The sequence below is a fragment of the Muntiacus reevesi genome, chromosome 4, assembly GCF_963930625.1.
Source record: "Muntiacus reevesi chromosome 4, mMunRee1.1, whole genome shotgun sequence".
Classification (NCBI taxonomy): domain Eukaryota; kingdom Metazoa; phylum Chordata; class Mammalia; order Artiodactyla; family Cervidae; genus Muntiacus; species Muntiacus reevesi.
In genome coordinates, this window is record NC_089252.1 from 82,373,099 (window position 1) to 82,395,595 (window position 22,497).

At 39.2% G+C, this 22,497-nt stretch overlaps 1 protein-coding gene across 1 annotated transcript in view; it reads left to right on the top strand.

The window, feature by feature from the left end:
• Nucleotides 1-16,419: 16,419 nt before the first annotated feature.
• Nucleotides 16,420-22,497, top strand: part of IL5RA (interleukin 5 receptor subunit alpha) — a 46,053-nt gene continuing 39,975 nt past the window's right edge. The window contains exons 1-3 of the mRNA XM_065935024.1: nt 16,420-16,443; nt 17,742-17,849; nt 21,797-21,881. Of these exons, the coding sequence (XP_065791096.1) occupies nt 16,420-16,443; nt 17,742-17,849; nt 21,797-21,881 (217 nt within the window). The remainder of the gene's footprint in view (nt 16,444-17,741; nt 17,850-21,796; nt 21,882-22,497) is intronic.

The following is a 22,497-nucleotide window of genomic DNA, read 5'->3' on the forward strand; positions in this document are numbered from 1 at the left end:
CCCCGCACACACCCTGACCCTTGTCAGCATCTTCACCTTTGCTACATAAAACTCCTCACAAAAATTTTGTGAGGGTTGAGACACTTCTGGGTTGAGACACTCGGTTTTGAAGGCATGAAACTGCTGTGTCCCCCTTTGCCTGGCAAAGCAGTGATGCTATTCTTTTCTACTTCATCCAAAACTCTTGTCTTAAACATCCAATTCAGCACTGGGGCACAGAGGCTGGATTTTCGGCATCAAAAGCACTAGAAATTCAACATATATTCATGATTAAAAACTCTGAAAATTAGTAGGACAACTTCTACAATCTGGCAAAGAGCATCTATGAAAAATATGCCGGTAATATCATACTTAATGATAAAATATTGGCCACTTTGCCGCTAACATCAGCAAAAAGAATGCCCATTCTCAAGTATTTCTTTTCAACATTTACCACAGTTCAAACTGTTAACATAAGGCAAGGAAAAGAAGTAAAAAGATATGATAGAAAGTCCAGAGATACACCCATGCATATATGGTCATCTAATCTATGACAAAGGAGGCAAGAATATACAATGAAGGAAAGACAGTCTCTTCAATAAGTGTTACTGGGAAAAATGGACAGCTACATGGTAAACAAATGAAATTAGAATACTCCCTCACATTGTACACAAAAGTAAACTCAAAGTGGATTAAACACTTGAACGCAAGGCCAGACACTATAAAACTCTTAAGAGGAAATCATAAACTCTTAAGCAGAAATCACAGAAACAACATTCTCTGATATAAGTTACAGCAAGATTCTTTTTTGAGCCACCTTCTAGAGTAATGAAAATAAAAACAAAAATAAACAAATAGGACCTAATGAAACTTAAAAACTTTTGTACAACAAAGGAAACCATTAAAAAAATGAAACAGCAACCCTCAGAATGAGAGAAATATGTGCAAATGAAGCAACTGGCAAAGGATTAATCTCCAAAATATGCAAACAGCGAATGCAGCTCTATGTAGACAACTCAATAAAAAAAATAGGTGGAAGACGTAAACAGACATTTCTCCAATGAAGACATGCAGATGGCCAAAAAGTATAAGATGTTCTACATCACTAATTACTAGAGAAATGCAAATCAAAACTACAGTGAGGTACCACCTTACACAAATCAGAATGGTCATTATTTAGAAATCTACAAACAATAAATACTGGAGAGGGTGTGGAGAAAAGGAAACCCTCTTGCACTGACAGAGGAAATGCAAATTGATATAATGACTATGGCAAACAGAGAAGACTCTTGAGAGTCCCTTGGACTGCAGAGAGATCCAACCAGTCCATCCTAAAGGACTGGAAGGACTGATGCTGAAGCTGAAACTCCAATGTTTTGGTCACCTGATGCGAAGAACTGACTCATTTGAAAAGACCCTGATGTCAGGAAAGATTGAAGGCAGGAGGAGAAGGGGATGACATAGGATGAGACGGTTGGATGGCATCACCAACTCAATGGACATGAGTTTGAGTAAACTCCGGGAGTTGGTGATGGACAGGGAGGGCTGGCGTGCTGCAGTCCATGGGGTTGCAAAGAGTCAGACATGTCTGAGTGCCTGAACTGAACTGATGGAGAACAGTATAGAAGTTTCTTGAAACACTAAAAATAGAACTATGATATGACCCAGAAATTTCACTCTGGACATACTCTGAGAGAAAACCATAATTCCAAAAGACACATGAAACCCAATGTTCATGGAGCACTATTAACAACAGCCAGACATGGAAGCAACTTTACTGTCCCACAAATAGCCAGAGGAATAAAGATGTGGTGGTTGCTGGCGTTCGGACACTAAGTTGTGTCTGACTCTTGCTGTTGACAGTTCATGCAGCCCCATGAACTGCAGCACACCAGGCTTCCCGATCCTTCACTATCTCCTAGAGTTTGCTCAAAAAGATGTGGTACAATTGTCCAATGGAATATTATTGTTGTTTAGACACTAAGTTGTGTCTGATTCTTTCAGATCACATGGACTGTAGCCCACCATGCTCCTCTGTCCATGGGATTTCCCCGGCAAGAATACTGGAGTGGGTTGACATTTCCTTCTTCAGAGGATCTTCCTGAGCCAGGGATCAAACCTATGCCTCCTGCACTGGCAGGCAGATTCTTTACCACTGACCCACCAGGAAAGACCACTGTGGAATATTCCTCAGCCAGAACAAGGAATACAATTGTGTCATTTGTAGAGATATGAATAAACCTGGAGACGGTTATACAGAGTGAAATAAGTCAGAAAGAAGAAAACAAATATCATACAGTAATGCAAATGTGTGGAATCTAGGACAGCAGTATAGATAATCTTATCTGCAAAGCAGAGGGAGAGAGACAGGGACGTAGAGAACAGATGTATGGACACCAAGCGGGAGGGTGCTGGGAGGAAAGCGAAGGCTGGGGCTGACGACACCCAGTGCTGACACCGTGTGACAGAGCTGACCGCTGAGGGCCTTCTGCTCGGCTCAGGGAGCTCTGCTCAGTGCTCTGCGGTGACTTACATGGAAAGGGAGTTTAAAAGGGGGATATGTGTACACATACCACTGACTCACTCTGCTGTAGAGCAGAAACTAACACAACGCTATAAAGCAACTATACTCCAATACACACTAATGTAAAACATTAAAAAGTTGTAGAATTGAGAAGGAAGCAAAGCTGTTTTCAGATCACATAGTAGTTTACACAGATATCTTAGGAACTGACAAAACTATTAGAACCAGTAACTAAATCTGACAAGGTCTTAGGATTCAAGGTTAATATGTAACAGTTACTTGCATTTTTATACAGAAGCACATAGTTATAGATTTGAATTTATACAATAAATAATAAATTCAAATATAATCATAGCTAAAGTATATCCAAACAAACACTGTATAAGGCAGAAATAAATGGAATGATAGAAGCTATATGGCTGGCCACCAAGCATATGTAAACGAACTGAACATCAACAGACATTAGGAAAACGCAAAGCAAAACCACAATGAGATGTCATTACATACCTAGGGAACATTTTACTTAAAAAAAAAAACACAGTAAAATCAAATGCAGGTGAGGATGTAGACCAGCTGGAGCTCTCAGACATTGCTGGTGAAAATACAAACTGATGCAGCCACTATGGAAAACAACTTGATGGTTTCTGATAAAGTTCTGTAAAGTTCTGTAAAGTAAACCATACAACCCAGAAATCCTACTCCTAGATATTTACTTGAGAGAAGTAAAAACTTACATTCAAACTTAAAAAAAAAAAAAAAAAAAATATATATATATATATATGTATGTGAATTGTTAGAGTAGCTTTACTGATAATCCTTCAAGGCTGGAAATAAGTCAACTTTACTTCAAAAATAAATGGATTCATAAACTGGTCTGTCCTTACAAAGAAATATTACTCAGCAATATAAATGAATTAACTGCTGATCCAAACAATATGTCAAAAACTCCAGTCAAAAAAGCCGGACTCATCAGGCTATATACAGAATGATTCTACTTATGGGACTCCCTGGAGGAAGCAAAAGTGTAGTGACAGACACAAAAGACTCCAAATAGCCAAGACCATCTTGAAAAATAAAAACAGAACTGGAGGAATCAGGCTCTATGACTTCAGACTATACTACAAAACAGTATGGTACTGGCACAAAAGCAGAAATACAGATCAATGGAAAAAGGATATAAAGTCAAGAGATAAATCCACATATGTATGGTGACCTAATCTATGACAAAGAAGGCAAGGATATACAACGGAGAAAAGATAATCTATTTAATAACTGGTGCTGGGAACACTGAACAGCTACATGTAAATTAATGAGATTAGAACACTCCCTAACACCACTACTCAAAAATAAACTCTAAATGGATTAAAGACCTAAACATTAGACCAGATACTATAAAACTCAGAGTAAAACATAGGAAAAACACTCCTTGACATAAACGGCAATATCTTTTTTGATCCACCTTCTAGAGTAATGAAAATAAAAACAAAAGTAAACAAATGAGACCTAATTAAACTCAAAAGGTTTTGCACAGCAAAGGAAACCATCAAAAAAAAAAAAAAAAACCACAAAAAAACCCCAAAAAGAAAATCCACAGAATGAGAGAAAATATTTGCAAATGAAACAGACAAGGGACTAGTCTCCAAAATATACAAATAATTCACACAGCTCAAGATCAAAGAACAACAAAAATCACATCAAATGGGTGGAAGATCTTAATAGACCTTTCTCCAAAAAAGACATACAGACAGACAGCCAAGAGGCACAAGAAAGGGAGCTCAGTATCACTAATTACTAGAGAAATGCAAATGAAAACTATGATGAGGTGCCACCTCACACTGGTTAGAATGACCACTATCAAAAACATCTGCAAACAATAAATGCTGGAGAGGATGTTGAGAAAAGGGAGCCCTCCTACACTGTTGGTGGGACTGTATTAATAAGTTGGTGCAGCCACTATGGTGAACAGTACAGAGGTTCCTTAAAAAAACAAAAAACAGAATTACCGTTTGATCCAGCAATCCCATTCCTGGGTATAAATCTAGAGAAAACCACAGTTCAAAAGGGTACATGCATCCCAATATTCACTGCAGCTCTATTTACAACAGCCAAAGCAAGGAAGCAATCTAAATGTCCATTGATGGAGGAATGGATAATGAAGCTGTGGTACATATATACAATGGAATGTTACTCATCCAGAAAAAGAATGAAATAATTGTGAGGCTGCCAGGGTTAATACCATGACAGGCGGCCTGGACCTACGTTTTAGCTTCCCCCGAAATGGTAGGTAAGATTCCCTACCCCCATCAGGTAACCTGGAGCCAGTCAATCAATATGCGCCCAGTAAGAAACAAAGGGAGAGCTGAAAAGCCCGCGAACGCCCAGGTTTGAAAAAGCCCGCAAAAGTCTGTACCAATAGAATTGCTTTGCAAACATGTAACCAATCTGCTTAAGCCAGCTACTAACCGCTTATGCATATCTTATAAATTTGTGTTACAGCTTGGGCTCAGCGCTTTCTGACCCTGCACCACTGTGATGGTTGCGGCAGAAAGCCCTGGCTCGAGTCAGTAATAAACTTCCCTTTTTTTTGTGAGTTGCATTGTCTTGGAAGCCTTCTCTCTTCCCGCTCGGGGATTCGGACATCGGGCATAACAATAATGACATATGCAGCACATAGATGGACCTAGAGACTATCATACTGAGTAAAGTAAGTCAGACACAGAGAGACAAATACCAAATGATATCACTTATATGAGAAATGTTAAAAAAAAAAAAAAAAAAAGGTACAAATGAACCTATTTACAAAGCAGAAATTGAGTCACAGATGTAGATAACAAATTTAAGGCTACCAAGGGGAAAGGGGGCTGGGATAAACTGGGAAATTGGGATGAACATATATACACAATTGTATTTAAAATAGATAACTAATAATGAAGAAGGAATTCATAAGGCCTGGACTCCATCTCAGGCCTGTCCGTGCTGGTCGTGCACGGCCACCTCTCCAGTGGACTCTGAACTCTGTGCTTAGCGCCCATGGGAATGACAATGGAAGGATAAGACCTCCTCTGGGCAGGGGAATCTTGAAGATCACATCCAGGTTACTCATTGCCTAAGAGGAAACATATCGTAATCACCCCCGTCTCCGGACAGGTCATAAATTTTTTCCCGTATCTATCAGGATGTAATCACAGGCTTATCGATTATTAACTGGTTTGAACGTGACCACAGGCTTATTGATTATTAACTGCTTGGAATGTAACGGCAGGCTTATTGATAATTAACTGAACACATAACATGTGGATGATGGAGTTAGTGTAGTTGTATTTACCCTTCCTTTGTTTATGTAAGTCTCAAGGAAATTGGGGTGGTGGTTGGACACGTACACATGGGGTATAAAAGATTTTCACAAATGCTGGCCAGGGTCCTTGGCTAAGAGAAGACTCTGCCTTGGGCCCGCCGGTGTAATAAACTGCACTCCAATATCTGCATTGTCCTTCTGAGTGAGTTTGTTTCCCAGAAAGCGTGGCTATAACAATAAGAACCTTCTGTATAGCACAGGGAACTCTACTCAATACTCTTTAATAACCTGCTAGGAACAGAATCTTAACAAGAGTGGATATATGGATATGTATAACTGAGTCACTTCACTGTACAGTATAAATGAAAAGAATATTGTAACTCAACTATACTCCAATTTAAAAAAAATAAACAAAAACTAATACAAGATCAAACACTACTGAGACAGAAAACAGATCAGCTGTTGACTGAAGATGGAGAGAGGGGTTTACTACAAAGAAGCATGAGAGAATCTGGGAGGGCAGGTTATGGAACGGTTCTGTATCTTGATAATGATGGCAATCGCATGACTATGTCTTCATCAAAACTCAGAACAGTACACTAAAAAGGGTAAACTTTGCTGTATGTAAGTTATACCTTAATAAACTCAACCAAAACACTCTTTCTATAAATTAGCAAAAAACAGCTAGACCATGAAGTTTTTTAAGTAAATATTTTAAGACTCTCAAGGAATGCTTATTCAAATGAATTCAATTATTAAAGCATTTACATGTAAAGGTAGAAGAAAGAATTTTGAGGCTATTAAACTAAAAGAGGACGAACTTTATACATAAAATGCCCCTCCTCAGTATAGTGAAGATGACCACAGCACTACAGAAGTCCTTCCTCTTCCACACAGTGTGTTGACTATAATCTCTTAATATAAACTGGTCCTGAGGGACATCAAAGATCACCTGCCCAGGAATTGACATTTCCCATCTGCAATCCTACAGGAATGCTCTCTGTTCAGTATATCGCGCAATTGTGTTTGTGTGTGGTCAGTCGTGTCCTACTCTTTGCGACCCTATGGGCTGTAGCCTGCCAGGTTCCTCTCTGCACGAGATTTTACAGGCAAGAATACTGGAGTGGGTTGCCAGTTCCTTCTCCAAGGGATCCTCCCAACCCAGGGATCGAACTCACATCTCCCATATTGCCTGCACTGCAGGCGGATTCTTCACCACTGAGCCACCAGAGAAGCCGCAATATAACCGAAAGCAAATATTATGAACAGAGAGTATTGTTAGAGGAGGCAGGCTTCTATCACATTTCTAAAAGCACCACATCCATGAGTAGGCAAGATATTATTAAAAAGAAATGTTAAGAATATGAGATAAGAACAAATATGTATCAGTAATTATCATATGTAACAACATTAGGTCTTAACAGTTATCAATTCTCGTCTGAAAACTCACTAATGCTGGTTAGCATATAAGTTTAGTGTTGGTTAAAGATTCCCTCAAAAGTGGCCAGCTTCCATCTTTCTTCACAAGAAATCACATCTTTGATCCAGTTTATATATTTCAGTTGCCAAAATTTGGCTCCCAAGTATGTAGGTGTCTCTTCACTCATCTAAGTTATGATTAGGTTCTTCTGAAACTTAAGAGATTCATTTCTGCAAACTAGAGAAAGAAGCAATTGCATATGTATAGCAGGTGATGGAATTCCATCTGAGCTATTTCAAATCCAGAAAGATGATGTTGTTACAGTGCTGCACTCAATATGCTAGCAAATTTGGAAAACTCAGCAGTGGCCACAGGACTGGAAAAGGTCAGTATTCATTCCAATGCCAAAAATGAATGCTCAAACAACAACACAATTGCACTCATCTCACACGCTAGCAAAGTGGGGAAACAATGGCAACAGTGCCAGACTTTATTTTCTTGGGTTCTAAAATCACTGCAGATGGTGAGTGCAGCAATAAAATTAAGACACCTGCTCCTTGGAAGAAAAGCTATGACAAACCTAGATAGTGTATTAAAAAGCAGAGACATTACTTTGCTGACAAAGGCCCATACAGTCAAAGCTATGGTTTTTCCAGTAGTCATGTGTGGATGTGAGAGTTGGACTATACAGAAATCTGAGTGCCAAAGAATTGATGCTTTTGAACTGTGGTGTTGGAGAAGACTCTTGAGAGTCCCTTGGACTGCAAGGAGATCCAACCAGTCCATCCTAACGGAGATCAGTGCTGGGTGTTCATTGGAAAGACTGATGCTGAATTTGAAGCTCCAACAGTTTGACCACCTGATGCCAAGAGCGGACTCACTGGAGAATGTACTGATGCTGGGAAAGATTGAAGGCAGGAGGAGAAAAGGATGACAGAGGAACAGATGGCTGGATGGCCAACACTGACTCAATGGATATGATATTGAGCCAGCTCCAGGAGATGGTGAAGGACAGGGCGGTCTGACATGCTGCAGTCCATGGGGTGGCAGAGTTGGACACAACTGAACAACAAAAAATAGCAGTTGTGAATGTAATACTATTTTCTTTCATTCATTCATCCATCCATCCAACCAAATGTTTAGTGTCTTCTATGAGCCAATGACATGTGTGAATACTCACAATAAGTTCATCTAACTATTTATATTGTGCTTAGGACAGTGTTTGGCATTGTATTTGTAAATCCACCTTCACAAACAGCCAATGAGGACACTGAAGCACAGACAGGTTAATTTGTTCAAGGTCACACAGGTGGTAAGTGGCACAAGCAGAATGCAAACCCAGACGTCTGACTTGGAAACCGCCACTGTCTTGTGGTAAACCTGGAGAGACAGACAGGGACCAGGTCCAGCACAAGGCTGGGTACTTCACAGGATGGCATTTGGATTTCTTTTTAAAGGTAATACAAAGAAATTAAGGCTTTTCTCCATAGGGCTTTTTATAGCCCCATTTGTGTTTTCACGTGATGGGTCTTGCAGCAACATGGAGAATGGCAGGAAGGGCCTGATGCATAAATTTATTATCTCATGGTTCTGGAAGCCAGAAGTATAAAATGGGTGCACAGGGCTAAATTCCTTCTGGAGACACCTGGAGTAATAATAGTTCCAACTTATAGTGGTGCCTTCCCTCCATCTTTACAGCACACCAACATAATATAGTCTTTCCTCGCTCAGCCTCCTACCACCGTACAAGAGCCCTGTGATGACACTGGGCCCCCTGGATAGCCCAGCATCATCTTCCTATCAAAATACACTCACCCTACTCATATCTGCTATGTAAGGTGGTACATTCATGGGCTCCGGGAACTAGGCTGTGGACATCTTCAGGGGACCATGTATCAGCCTACTGCAACGCCACGTGTGTGCTTTAGTGACTGGGGGCTGGGAAGACCAGGAAACCCCAGGATTATTATGTTACAAAACAACTGACTGGTCAACATGTGACATTCATTGCATGGACCTCAATGATGAATATATTCCCCTTTCTTTCTTTTTTTTTCCTTTTCTGGATTTTAGGCAGGTGGTGTGATTTCAAGTAAAAACACAAGGTTGAATGGAGGCAAAACTATTAAATGGCACTGTGACACCCTTCTGATCACAGTTCTGTTATTTCCTCTGCCAGGGCCTTTTAGCAAAAGCCTTCCTAAACAGATCACAGCTCCCAGGAGCATTCTGCATTTTATATTAGAACAGAGAAGGGAGACTAAGAATTCACATAAAGATCTGAATTTATAATGATAGCAAACTTGACCCCCCTGGGGAGATATCTGAAGCAATATTTAGACAAAGTCAGATAAAAACATAATTATGACAAACTTTTAATATTCTGCAACTTTGGAGTGGTAGTGATTATCTTACCCAAACCTCTTCCTCATATTTTTACTTTTTTGTTTTGAGTAATTTGTTTAAAAGAACACGTTCTGTTTTAAGTATGTGTTCTTTCTTTGAAACAACAAAATGTATCTGCTTGAAGAAAAAGTCATTCACTCATTTTGTTCTCATAAAAGTTTAATAGAAGCCAACTAAAGTTTAAGATCTCCCAGAGGACAAATAAAGATATTTCTCAGCAAATGTAGAATTGCGATTTTCATTGGTGTTGGGGGATTTTACACACAAACGCAATTTTATTTTACATTTAAAAGAGGTGAGTAAATAGACAAATCAATTTTAGCTGTTCTGAAATTTCATACTGGGTCATTAATTTTAAAAGATGGGACTTTGCTAATAGTTAAAAGAACAGAGGCCCAAGGGTAAAGACGGAGAATGTGAAGTGAAAGTCACTCAGTCGTGTCTGACTCTTTGCCACCCTATGGACTATACAGTCCATGGAATTCTCCAGGCCAGAATACTGGAGTGGGTAGCCTTTCCCTTCTCCAGGGGATGTTCCCAGGGATCAAACCCAGGTCTCCCGCATTGCAGGCGGATTCTTTACCAACTGAGCTATCAGGGAAGCCCTAAAGACTGAGAATAATCATCTTCAAAATTCTGACTTATCAGTAACCTTGGATGAGAACCAAGAGGGATCTAAACCAGGTTCCTTTTGATATTCTCCACTGCATATCTTATCTTCATAGGAATTCATCTGGAATTCCCCACTGTAACAACACCAACCCTGTCCTCTTCTTTCCTTAACACCGCTTACCCTGATGGATTCTGATAAAACCAAGCCAGATAAAATAAAGACCTCTCCGCGCATCTAGCTCTGGAAACAAAGATGTAATACTCTGTACAAAAATAAAATCGGCACGCAAATGCAGCACTTAAACATACACTTAGAGTAGAATCAGAGACAGGCTTTCCCATGGGAGTTCAGATACCCTCAAATAATTAAAAGTTTCTCAAGGGAAATCTTCCCTTCATACCTTCCCCGCCTGCCAAAATTCAATAAAATATTTACCCCCCAGTTAAGTATGTATTTTACTGTTTCCTTTAAGATAACTATCAGTTATAAAGTTCTGCCATCCTGGGAAAAATGGCTTTAGAAAACATTATAAAGAAGCTCTGCTAAGTAAGTTCTTTAAGCCTCAGGTTACTCACATATAACATAAGCTTATGGGTTATTGTATGACAATGTATATAAAGCAATTGACAGTTTCAAGCACAAAGGAGGTTCCTTCTAGGCTAAAATCGAACGCTGATTTACATTACTGAAGTAAGTTTAACTTTTAGTTAGTTTTTTTACACTCTAGCTAATTTTCTGTATCTGACTTTGAGAGCAAAGAACTGGCCTCTGCAAAATCTTTTTGCACTATATACTTACACTAAATGATTGCATTGTCTACTTTCAACTTATACACTGATATATGTCAATTATATCTCAGTAAAACTGGAAACAGTGAAATAAAACTGATTACTGAGTAAAGAAATGAAAAAGCGTAAGTTACTCAGACTCCTTGCTGAATAAATACATGCCTTTAATTTTAATTTTAGCTATATAGACCGTAAGGGGCTTCCCTGGTGGCTCAGTTGGTAAAGAATTTGCCTGCAATAAAGGAGACATGGGTTCCAGCCCTGGGTTGGCAAGATCCCCTGGAGGGCATGGCAACCCACTCCAGTCTTCTTGCCTGGAGAATCCCCATGGACAGAGGAGCCTGGCGGGCTGCTGTCCATGGGGTCGCAAAGAGTCAGACACGACTGAGCGACTCAGCACAACAGCGTAGACTGTAAATTGATTTATCTTTTATTGGGATTGTTCAATTAATACCTGGGATACTATGTAAATCCTGCTGGTTCATTTATTTTTTTTTTTAAATAGCAACTTTACTGAGACATAATTCACATGTTATAAAACATACCTGCTGCTTTTAGTATAGTCACTGAATTGGCAACCATCAGTATAATCAATATCAGAACATTTCATCACGTTCATTACCTCAAAAAAACCCTCAGACAGAAGTAGAGAACAATTACAGGGGAAAGTGGAAGCAGGTGGGAGGAACTGGGAGAGTGGGATTGACATATATACGCTGCTGAAACTGTAGAAAATAGACAATTAATGAGAACATCCTGTACAGCTCAGGGAACCCTACTCAATTATCTGTAGTGACGTGCATGAATGGGAAGGCAATCCAAAAGGGAGAGGGTATGTGTAGACGTCTGACTGACTCATTTTGCTGTAAGGTAGAAACTAACACAGCAGTGCAACACAACTATACTACGATCAAAAATAATGGTAAATAAAACAGAAACCTCAAACCCATTAGCAACCACTTACCATTTTGCCCAAATTCTCACCATCCAGCCCTAGGAAATCACGAATCCACTTTCTATTTCCATAGATTTGCCTATTCTAAATGTTTAATATAAGTGGAACTATACAGAGCCAGTTTTGTGAATTGGTTATTTTTCACTTAGCTTTATGTTTTCATGATTCATCCATTTTATACCATGCATAAGCACTTCATTCCTTTTTAAGGTTTCCTAACATTCCATTACAGAGATATACCACACATTCTCAATCCATTCATCAGTTGATGGACATCTTCTGTTGTTTCATTGTTTGGCTGTTATGAATAATACTGCTATGAACAGTCACATAGACATTTCTGTGTGGCTGTCTGTTTTCAGTTCTCTTGGGTATTTGTCAAAAACTGGAATTGCTGGGTCATATAGCAACTCTGTTTAACATTTTTGAGAAACTACTAGACTGTTCAAAGTGATTGCACCATTTTACGTTCCCACCAACAGTCTCTGAGGGTTCCAACTTCTCCACATCCTCACCAATACTACTGCCTTTCTTTTTTATTTTAGTCATCCCAGTGGGTGTGAAGAGGTATTTCATTGTGGTTTTAATTTGCGATAATGATGTCAAGCAGGTTTTCATGCGCATATTGGTTTTGGTATCTACTTTGTGTATATATGTGTGTGTGTGTGTAAATATATATATGTTAGTTTCTGCTATACAGTAAAGTGAGCATATATATTCCTTCTCAGATTCTTTTCCATTATAGATTATTACAAGATATTGAATATAGTTCCCCGTGCTACATAGTAGGACCTTCCTGTTTATTTATCCCAAACTCTTAATTTATCCCTCCTTCCCTTCCTCTTCGGTAGCCATAAGTTTGTTTTTTATGTCTTTGAGTTTATTTCTGTTTTGTAAATAAGATCATTTGTATTATTTTTTTAGATTCCATACACAAGTGATATATGACATTGTCTTTCTCTGTCTGACATAGTTCATTTAGTATGATAATCTCTACTTCCATCCATGTGGAGTTAATTTTTGTAGATGCTGTGAGGTATAAGGGTTGAATATAATTCTTTTGCATATGTTTTTGCATTATTTATTGAACAGTGGTTTTTTTTCCTCCACTGAATTATCTTGGCTCCTGTGCCAAAAAATCAGTTGACAAAAATGTGAGGGCTTATTTCTGGACTCTCAGTTCTATTCCATTGATCTCTATTTCTCTAATATTTAAAAAAAACACAACTACTCCTGCATTTGTGTAGAGTAGACATTTGCATAAATAGAAGCATAAGAAGAAATTGAAGGAACTCCCTGGTGGTCCAGTGGCTAAGACTCCAAGCTCCCAATGCAGGAGGCCTGTGTTTGATCCCTGGTCAAGGAACTAGATCCTACATATCAAAACTATATAAGAACTTGTATACCCAAGTAAAGATCCTGCTGGCTTCAACTAAAAGATTCTGCATGCCACAACTAAATATTGAAGATTCTAAGTGCCACAGAAAAGATCCAGCACAGTCAAATAAATTAAACCAACAACAAATATTTTAGAAAAAGAAATGTAAAGGAAAGATCAATCCCACTGTGGTAGAACAAGCTACTGGTTCCAATTCTCACTCCTCTCTCGTGGTTATACACATGCACACCCTTGTCTTATCAAGGTTGGGGGGGGAGTGTACTCTGGGTGTGGGCCGTTTGACTCAGGGCTTGGCCATGCAATTTGTTCTGACTCTTGGGATGTCAGTGAACGTGACACAAGCAGACACTTCAAATGCCCGTGTCCAGTTCGTCTTACTTTCTTGCACTTTTGGGATCACATGAAAAGAATATGCCTTATGTATCCACTGGTTCCAAATGAACAACAGATGTTTGGAATAAACCTGAACCCACTCTGTGATCTGGAATCCAGCCAAGTTTAGCCAGATCCTGCACAAAATTCTGAAGCTTGGGCAAGAAATAAATGCTTATCACTGTTTCCCACTATGGTGTTTGTGGTTGGCTGCTTTGTAGCAATAGCTATCTAAAACACCTACCACTTAGAGATAACCATGCCTATCATTTTGGTCTTTTAAAGAATATGAGATTATGAAAAAAAAGTATGTACACATACATACATACATATATATATGTGTATGTATATATATTTGCACTCCTATTGTTTTTACATAGCATTTTTCCATAGTACCCTGTGTTTAACAGTTCTTGATAAACACTCTGTTTATTATCAACCTATTTCAACCTTGAGAAAATTATATATTTCTCTTAACCATTTCCACACTACTTTTACTATTTTAAGTGAAAGTACAATGCATTGTGTTTACTTCCTCTCTCTCAGATAAATCTTGGTCTATATTTCACATTTTCCACAGAATGAATTCCTACAGGTAAAATCTTTAGCAAGTGCCTTTAACAAGGGTTCAAGGAAGAATGGCATAATCCTAATTTCCAAGGCATTACTATTCACATTGTCAACTATACTCTGGCTAACCCTGGATTATTTTGCTTCTTAAGAAATGCAGGTCAAGAAGGGACATATGCACATCTATGGCTGATTCATGTTGTTGTAGGGCAGAAACCAACACAACACTGTGAAGCAATTATCCTCCAACTAAAACTAAGCAGCAAAAAAGAAAAAAAACGGGCCAATTTTTGTTTCACTTTTTGAAAAACCATTTATGTGAATTCTTCCAACATGTTCCATTATACTATCTTTGGACATTTACAGTTTATTCTAAACAAGGTTGTTCTTGCCCCCAAAAATAAACTACACAAAGCTGTACCTCTTATTTTCCTTGGGTTTATCTGGAAACAGGGCATGGGAACAAAATGCAAGCATATTTCTTTGGGTTTTTAATACTGGCATGGCTGATAAAGTGTCATATACCTAGAAAGATGGTATCCAGGGTAAGAGCCAGCTCTGATTTTCTCTATACCCGGAATAGCTTTTGGCATGTTGCATAGATGGATTTAATAAATATTTCTTGAATAAATGAATATAAGAAACATAGAAAATGTTAAAACAGCCTTCCTGATCAGACATTATTGCCCTCACAACGATTAGTAACTAGTTTTAAGGTTTCAAGGATGACAAATATGCTGCAACTAAAATTAGAGGCAGGACTCTAAAAAGTAGGTCAGATGGCTGATATTGTATCTAAACTTCTCTGGGTCCATCTTAGCAAATCAATGGATCTCTCTCAGTTCCCAGTTCAAATTTTCCTTTCCCCAAGGAAAATCATGTTTTCTCAGATTATCTATTAACAACTGATCTGGTTCTTTTTCGGCAACTGTTAAAATGATTACCTTCAGAGCCCTGGTGACTGTCCCTGCAGAAGACATTCACTGACTTGCAGGAAGTCTCACTGGGATGCCCGTCCTTTTTCATCTTGTAAACTGAACCCCTCAGCTTACCTGGCCATTGCCTCTCTCGCATCAGTTCTGTGGGGAGCTGGGCCCCTCCGTTCCCACTTCTCAGGGGCTGCTGTTACTCACCCCCGCGGGCTAAGCCTGGAGACACCCTTTCAAAGGGAAAGACTTCCACCTGCCTCAGGCACTTACTAAGGCTAAGTGACATTTTCATCTATTCAAACCCTGGGAAACATATTTTTAAAAGTCAGGCTTGCAAGTCACTCGCCTGGAAATTCCCTAGACAGAAACGGAACAAGGGACAGGAGCACCCAGCTAGGTTTCCTTAACCTGGAGGTGCTGGGGGGGCCAGCTGCGGTGGAGTCCAGACACAGCAGGCCTCGGGTGTGCACGGAAACGCGCGGCCGCCGTCCCCACGTGCAGGCTGAGCCCAGCCTCGCCGAGGCCACAGCTCGTGACACCAACAACTGCGGCCCTCCCCTGCCCCGCCCCGCACACAGCCGACGGTCTGAGGGCGGAGGACCTCTAACACAGCAGAGAGGGGTTAGGGAACCTCTGAATACTGAAAACCGCTGCTCAGCTTGTAGGGAGCGGCAGATTCCCCATTTTTCTGTCAAATCGTGTGTCTGGTTCTGTGTGACAGTGGCATAAAAAACGCTCCAGCTGAACGAAGCACAGGAAGGAAAGAGAAATTCTGCAAAGTGCCCAGGGAAAAGTCGCTCACCTTGCCAACTAGGAGCCAGGGTTCACTGCAAGTCCTGAACAGAGCAAAGCATCTAGAAAGACAGTGGCAATGCAGATGAGACAGTTATCAGATAGTGGCTATCACGAACAGAGACAGCCTTCACTCAACAGCAGTTCAGTCCTCAGGAGTTTCGTTATAGGGTTAAGGCTCGTCCACAACTACCTGCTCACAAAAGCTCCTTGGCATTTGCTTAGAGGAGCCCTGCTGCCCTCCCATCGTCAAGGGAACTGGCTCTGAGTCTGTAACCATTACAGCTGCGATGATGAAACAGTGAAGAAGATCTGCCTCTAAGTCAAAAGTGTACCCAGAGATAAGGCGCATTTTCAGTGCCCTGCGGCAGCTTCTGATGGCAAGGCCCCTGCGCTTCTCAGTAAGTGGGGACCCAGAGCTGATTCATCTGACTTTCTCTCTAACACCACCCTGGGCTCCACCTCCTAATAATTTCATTACATGGCAGGGGTGGGGGCGGGTCGGGAATAGGAAAAGTGAGAGAATGACTTGTAAATTATGGCAAACTTTTACATGAAGAAATGGGGAAAACAAAACCCCTTAGAACTCTATTATTAGCAGGAATGGAACTAATAATGTTACTACAGACGTGTAATCAGGCCAGTCATGTCCACTCTGGGTGTAATATTCTATTCCTCTGTGTTGGGCTAACTGAGGTATGTAGTCCGTGTGAAGTTGAGTCACACCGGAATAAAACCTTGGTTGTTTTGCTGATTCTTGTTTAAGACGCTTGTTACCCGCTGCTGCAGATACTTCCAAGATTAAAATGAGAACAGAGATTCTGCTAAGCTTTCTGAGGAAATATATGAGTTTAAAAAATAGGGTACAGGATAAAATAACTTGATGAGGAAGTCTGAATTAATAAAAAAGTTACAAATGCAGAAACAACAACAAAAAAGGAGATGGTTGCCCTGACTCTAACTGAAGGCATTCTGCTTTCTGTTTCTTTTGAGGGTTCTGGGATTTTTAAAAAAAAATGTTTGATTTTATATAAAATCTCCAAAAACTTGCTGAAATATCTCACTCGGTTTCATGTTTACTATTTTATTAAATATTCACCCCAATCAGTGTAAACATATTTCCATATATACAGAAGCAATGGATGGAATGAAAAAAAAAAGAGAGAAAGGAAGACATAGAAAGAAAAATCAGATTCTCTTAACCCTCTATGAGCCTACAACTTATTAACACATGAAAAGTGACTTTTTATAGCCATATCAATTAATGTATTTGATACCCAATTTAATGAATCATCAGGTCGAAAATTGAATTACCCGGAACAATTTCTAATATTTCTTGTAAAAGGGTATGTGTCTCCTTTCACAGTTACTGAAAAATATGTTAATGTATGTAGCTATTTGTTAACTGTTTGCATTTCAAACATAATAAAGTTTGGGAAATCAAATCACCTCATTTGTTTTCATGACATGAAATGCTGCTTGGGGGAATTTTTAGCCAAGGTACCAAGAGTGTCACATCTCCCCCTAGACAGCCCAGGTCTGCTGCATGCTCCCGCCTGCCGTGCTCTCATCTAACTTGTCCCTCTGCTAGGTTTTTCCCTACAGAGCTCGACTTGTTAAGGGCTGTGCGCTAATTTGCCTTTATTTTGTGTAGAGCCAGGCGTATGCAGCATCTGCCCCGGGCCTGGAGGTGGGCTAGGTGCTGTGGCTGCAGCCGCGGGCACTGACAGCGTGGAGGTGGTCCTGGCTGCCGGCTACTGCGCGTGGTTGGTCACCAGGAACGAGAGGATCGGCCCGAAGGAGACAGGTATGCCTGGGAACAGGAAAGTGTGGGTGTGGGAGGACATGGCACCCTGTGCAATTAGCTGGAAGACATTTACCATTAGGAGGTTTGCAGCCAACTCTTTCTGCAGCATTTCCCAAATCTCAGGGTGGCAGCACCATTTCCACCTTGGCTAACAAGGCTTTAATGACTGTGCCAAGTTTGAATTGCTGAGTTACATTTAAGGACTATTTCAGAAAATTAATCAGAAGTCCTGTAGTAAGGCAGAAAAAAAGGTCACATGCCTTATACATGCTCCTAATGACTCATATTTTTAGGATTATGTACAATTTTTCACTTGGGGGTAATGCAACATACCTAGCTAAACATGTCATTTGCATTTTACACCTTGGTTTATTTATTCTTCATACCCCAAGAGATACATTTTATTGCTGATTACATTGTACAGGGAAAAAAAAAAGGAAGTAAAAAGTAAACTCTACTTTTAAGGGTTTAACAGAGCATGAATCCTCTCAGTTGCTTTTCAATTTCTGGGCACTGAAGTTGAGTTTTAGTTAGTTGTCACCACAGCTGACTCAAAAAGCTTCTTTAAAAAGGGTAAATACAACTTAGGTTATAAAACAAACATCCTGGGCAGCAAAATAATCTGGAAAGAGAGTGGGGAAAACATAAGTCTGAACTTCAGTAGAATTTGACCAATTCTCAGGAACACTGGGGAAATTCATCTACAATTGTCTGGACTTTACCCCGCTTTCTAGAAACATCTGTACTGTGAGCGATGGTGCTCCTGTTTACTCCCAAATTTCAAAGAATATAACACCTACCATACGCCAAATTCTCAGCAAGCACTTGAGGAATTTTAGATTAACCCAATGAAATATGACAAGAACAGGCAGCCCATGGTCTAAGAGACTGAGCATGCATTTCTGACAATGGTATTAATAGGTAGGCAACCCATGCTTGCTTCATTCTGAATTTGAATCTACTTTAAAAATTTAATGGTTTTCTGCTGCATTTTAATTATTATCCATGAGAAGAATGGATAACAAGTTATTGTGAACAAGTTATTTCTATCAATTTTTTATATAGTGAAACAGCCTACTGTACAACAAAATATTACCCAGCTGACATCTATGTAACAGTATATCACTGGATTAAAGAGATGACCCAAAAACATTCAAGTTCGTTTTCCAGCAGGAGTGACTGCTCTGCCACGGACCAGAAATATTAAGAAGACATGAGCAAAGGCTGAAGGTGCTTTCAGGGAATGAGCAGAGCAAACAAACAGAATTATAGAAAAATACAGGGTCACCTGCTGAAGGTTCAATAATACCCAGGCTTTTATTGAATTTATCTAGTTCACAAAAAAATGGTTATTCTTGGTAATATTTGGACTCCTAGTTGAGTACTTTGTGTTGTCTATAACACAACAACTTCTTTTATTCAAAGCTATCATCCTTTTTAACAGAGAATATCACAGTAAGATGTGAAAAAATGTGCATGGTGGTTTTATGGCCGGTAAACTGATCATCACAAATTTTTGGCCAAATTTGAAAAACAATTCTGTTTTCATCAACTATAAAATCAGAACACATAAAAAATTCTAGGGCAGACTGCTTGGTTATTTGAAATATTCAATTATCTCCACTTTGAGGCATGTGATAGTTTATTACTTCAACAATTTAATTGCAATTTATTATTTTTACAAGTACTGTTATAACATACTAACTTTGCCAGTCAGTAAAACTCACTCAGGGAAAATCAATTTTGCATTTTTTTCTGACTGAGAATTCCTCCTAGCAATAATGATTAGTGAAAACTTACAACATGTGTGATTTTATTTCCGGAAACACTGAAATTTCAAAGACATCGCCTTCTAACCTTGAAGAGGAAGCTATTTTTTGCTGTTGTCTGTTAAGGATTTTTTTTCACTTTTCTCCTTTTTTTTAAGCATATGAGATCTTAATTCCCAGCCAGGGATCAAACCCATGCCTGCCCCTGCAGTGGAAGCACAGTGTCTTAACCACTGTACCACCAGGGACGTCTCTAAGAAGTTCTTATCTTTGCTTCTTAGGCTTAGTAAATTACCAAGGCTTACCTTTAAATCCTTAACATTCTCACTTACTGAAAACTTTAAAAACTTTAGAACAGCTGCTTTTATCATTGCTGTTGTTTTAAAAATTCTTTTTCTACATGGTGTAAAATCAGAGAAAGAAACAGGATGACTCCTATCAAAAGTGGCATAACTCTGGATGCAAGGAGGAATGTCGTATGACATCCCGTACATGTGGAATCTAAAAAGAAATGATACAAATGAACTTACAAAATAAAAAGCGACTCACAGACTTAACAGAACCAACTTATGGTTATGCGAGGATGGTGGGAAGGGTGGGGGAAAGGGATAGTTAGGGAGTTTGGGATGGACATGTACACACTGCTATATCCAAAATGGAAAGCCAACAAGGACTTGCAGAGAGAGCTCTACTCCATGTTATGTGGTAGCTTGGATGTGAGGGGAGTTTGGGAGAGAATGGATACATGTATATGTATGGCTGAGTCCCTTCACTGTTCACCAGAAACTATCTCAACTTTGTTAATCGGCTATATCTCAATACAAAATATAAAGTTTTTAAAAAGTGGCATAACTCTGATTAGCAATACTTGAGTTTATCTGAAAAAGAAATTAATTGATTTGTATGCTGTTTCTGTCTTCGTGTTGTGATATTTTACTAATTTCGTTAGTAAGTAGTAAAAGTGAAGAAAGTGTGGTTTTTGGTTCTTCCTGAATGTATCCATTTAGCCAACGCCTATCCTCTGTGGTTCTATCAGAATTATGTTTGAAAAATATCACATCACTTCTATAAAATTTTAAATTAAAAATCGTGTCACTTGAGTAAGTCTAGAAGATAGGTTTTATGGTTGGAAGATCTGAAACTAGGTCTCTGTTTTTAGCCATTTTTTCACTATTGTAAATTGGATAACTACACACCCTCATCATCTGGTAGGGGGAAGGACAAAACTTAGCAGGCTGAATGTTATTTTTGTTAAGTTCATATGAAAAATGCCTTCCGAAATTTTCAAAGGAAACAGTCAAGATTTCTAATCTACAATTCTCAACAAGAGATCTTCTTTCACATGTTAAAAAAAAAAGTTCCTGAAACAATCTAACTACTTTTCAGACAGCCACACTTGAGTTATGCTAATATTTCTACTCTAGATTCATTTTCATTGTTGACTTTTTTTTTTTAATTTCAAATAAACAGAAATATCGGTTTTATTTTCTTCAGGCTTATAACTATGTTTTCATTTCCTTTAATGGCCTATTTCTTTCTGGGTTCATCAAAAAATTCTGCCTCTCAGAAGTCTGAAGTAATGAACACTTACTCCAGGTTTGTGATACAAAGCGTCTTTTTCACATGTTAAGGTTATTTTAGATTTTATTTCCTTGTCATGCTGGACATGTCATGCTCATATGTAAATTCTTATTAATGAAACTGGTAATTGTATTTATATTCAATGTTATTAACTGTCTTCTACTGTTCAAACATCTGCTGTGGTCTCTCACGGAATATCAACCCTCTGCTATTTTCTTTCCTCTCTTCTGGCCTCGCATGGCTCCGTGCGCCACCATGGATGCCTTTCCTCACTTGTGTGTGTGTAAGAACTCTAGTATATCCTTTATAAAGGACTCAATTCAGAAGTCCCTTTGCTCCTTATACATCTTTACTAGAGCAGTTTTGAAGCTGGAGTTATAATGACTGATTTACACTTCATTCTGTCTCTCAGATTATGGATCCATGTTGGCAAGACAAAATCCAAGATTTGTTCATATTTGTATTTCTGACACATAAAGTTCACAAATGTTTGTTAAATGGCCAAATGACTATACTTTTCTTTAGAAAGGAGCTACCAGCTTTTCTTAGAAATGGCAACAGGTGCCATTTGGATTTTTGTCTTTCTGTTTTCTGTAGGATGTGATCATCATGGCACCTGAATTACTGATTCTTTTGGGGCTGGCAGTAATACTGCAAGCAGACTTACTTCCTGATAAAAAATGTAAGCACCACCTATTAAATAATTTTAAAAATAAGTACATTACAGAAAAGGATAGTATTACTTTCTCCTAAATAAGACTCAATTTGGAAATCATGATTTTTAAAAAAAAGGGATGGAACATTTATTCTTATTACAATATCAGTTCTTTAAACATACTATATTTTAAGAAAGCAAAGTTGGCTGAAGTGCATATTTTATGGTGCGGTGGGAAATCGTATTCCAAATGTGGGTAAGCGGGCACTCGGAACAAAGCTGCAGCTGGTGGCCGTATTTGGACACCTTCCCAGACAAAGTCCTCTCAAAGTTCTCAGAACCAAAGAATAGGAAGCTTGCACTATGATTGGTTAAGAAACTTGTTCATCAGTGGGTTTAAGGAAAAAAAAACAAACCATCACATGAGTCCCCCGTGAGCAGCACTAAGAGAACCTGCTACAATAGTGACCATTCTCGTGTCCGCACTGTCCAACGGTGCTTGACTACTGAGCACTGGGTATACGGCTCACGTAGCTAAGACAGTGAACTCTGATTTTACTTAAATAGCCACACGTGGCCAGTGGCCACCATAATGGTCGGTGAAGTACAGACAGAGCCCCAGAAGTCTGTATGTACCAGGTGT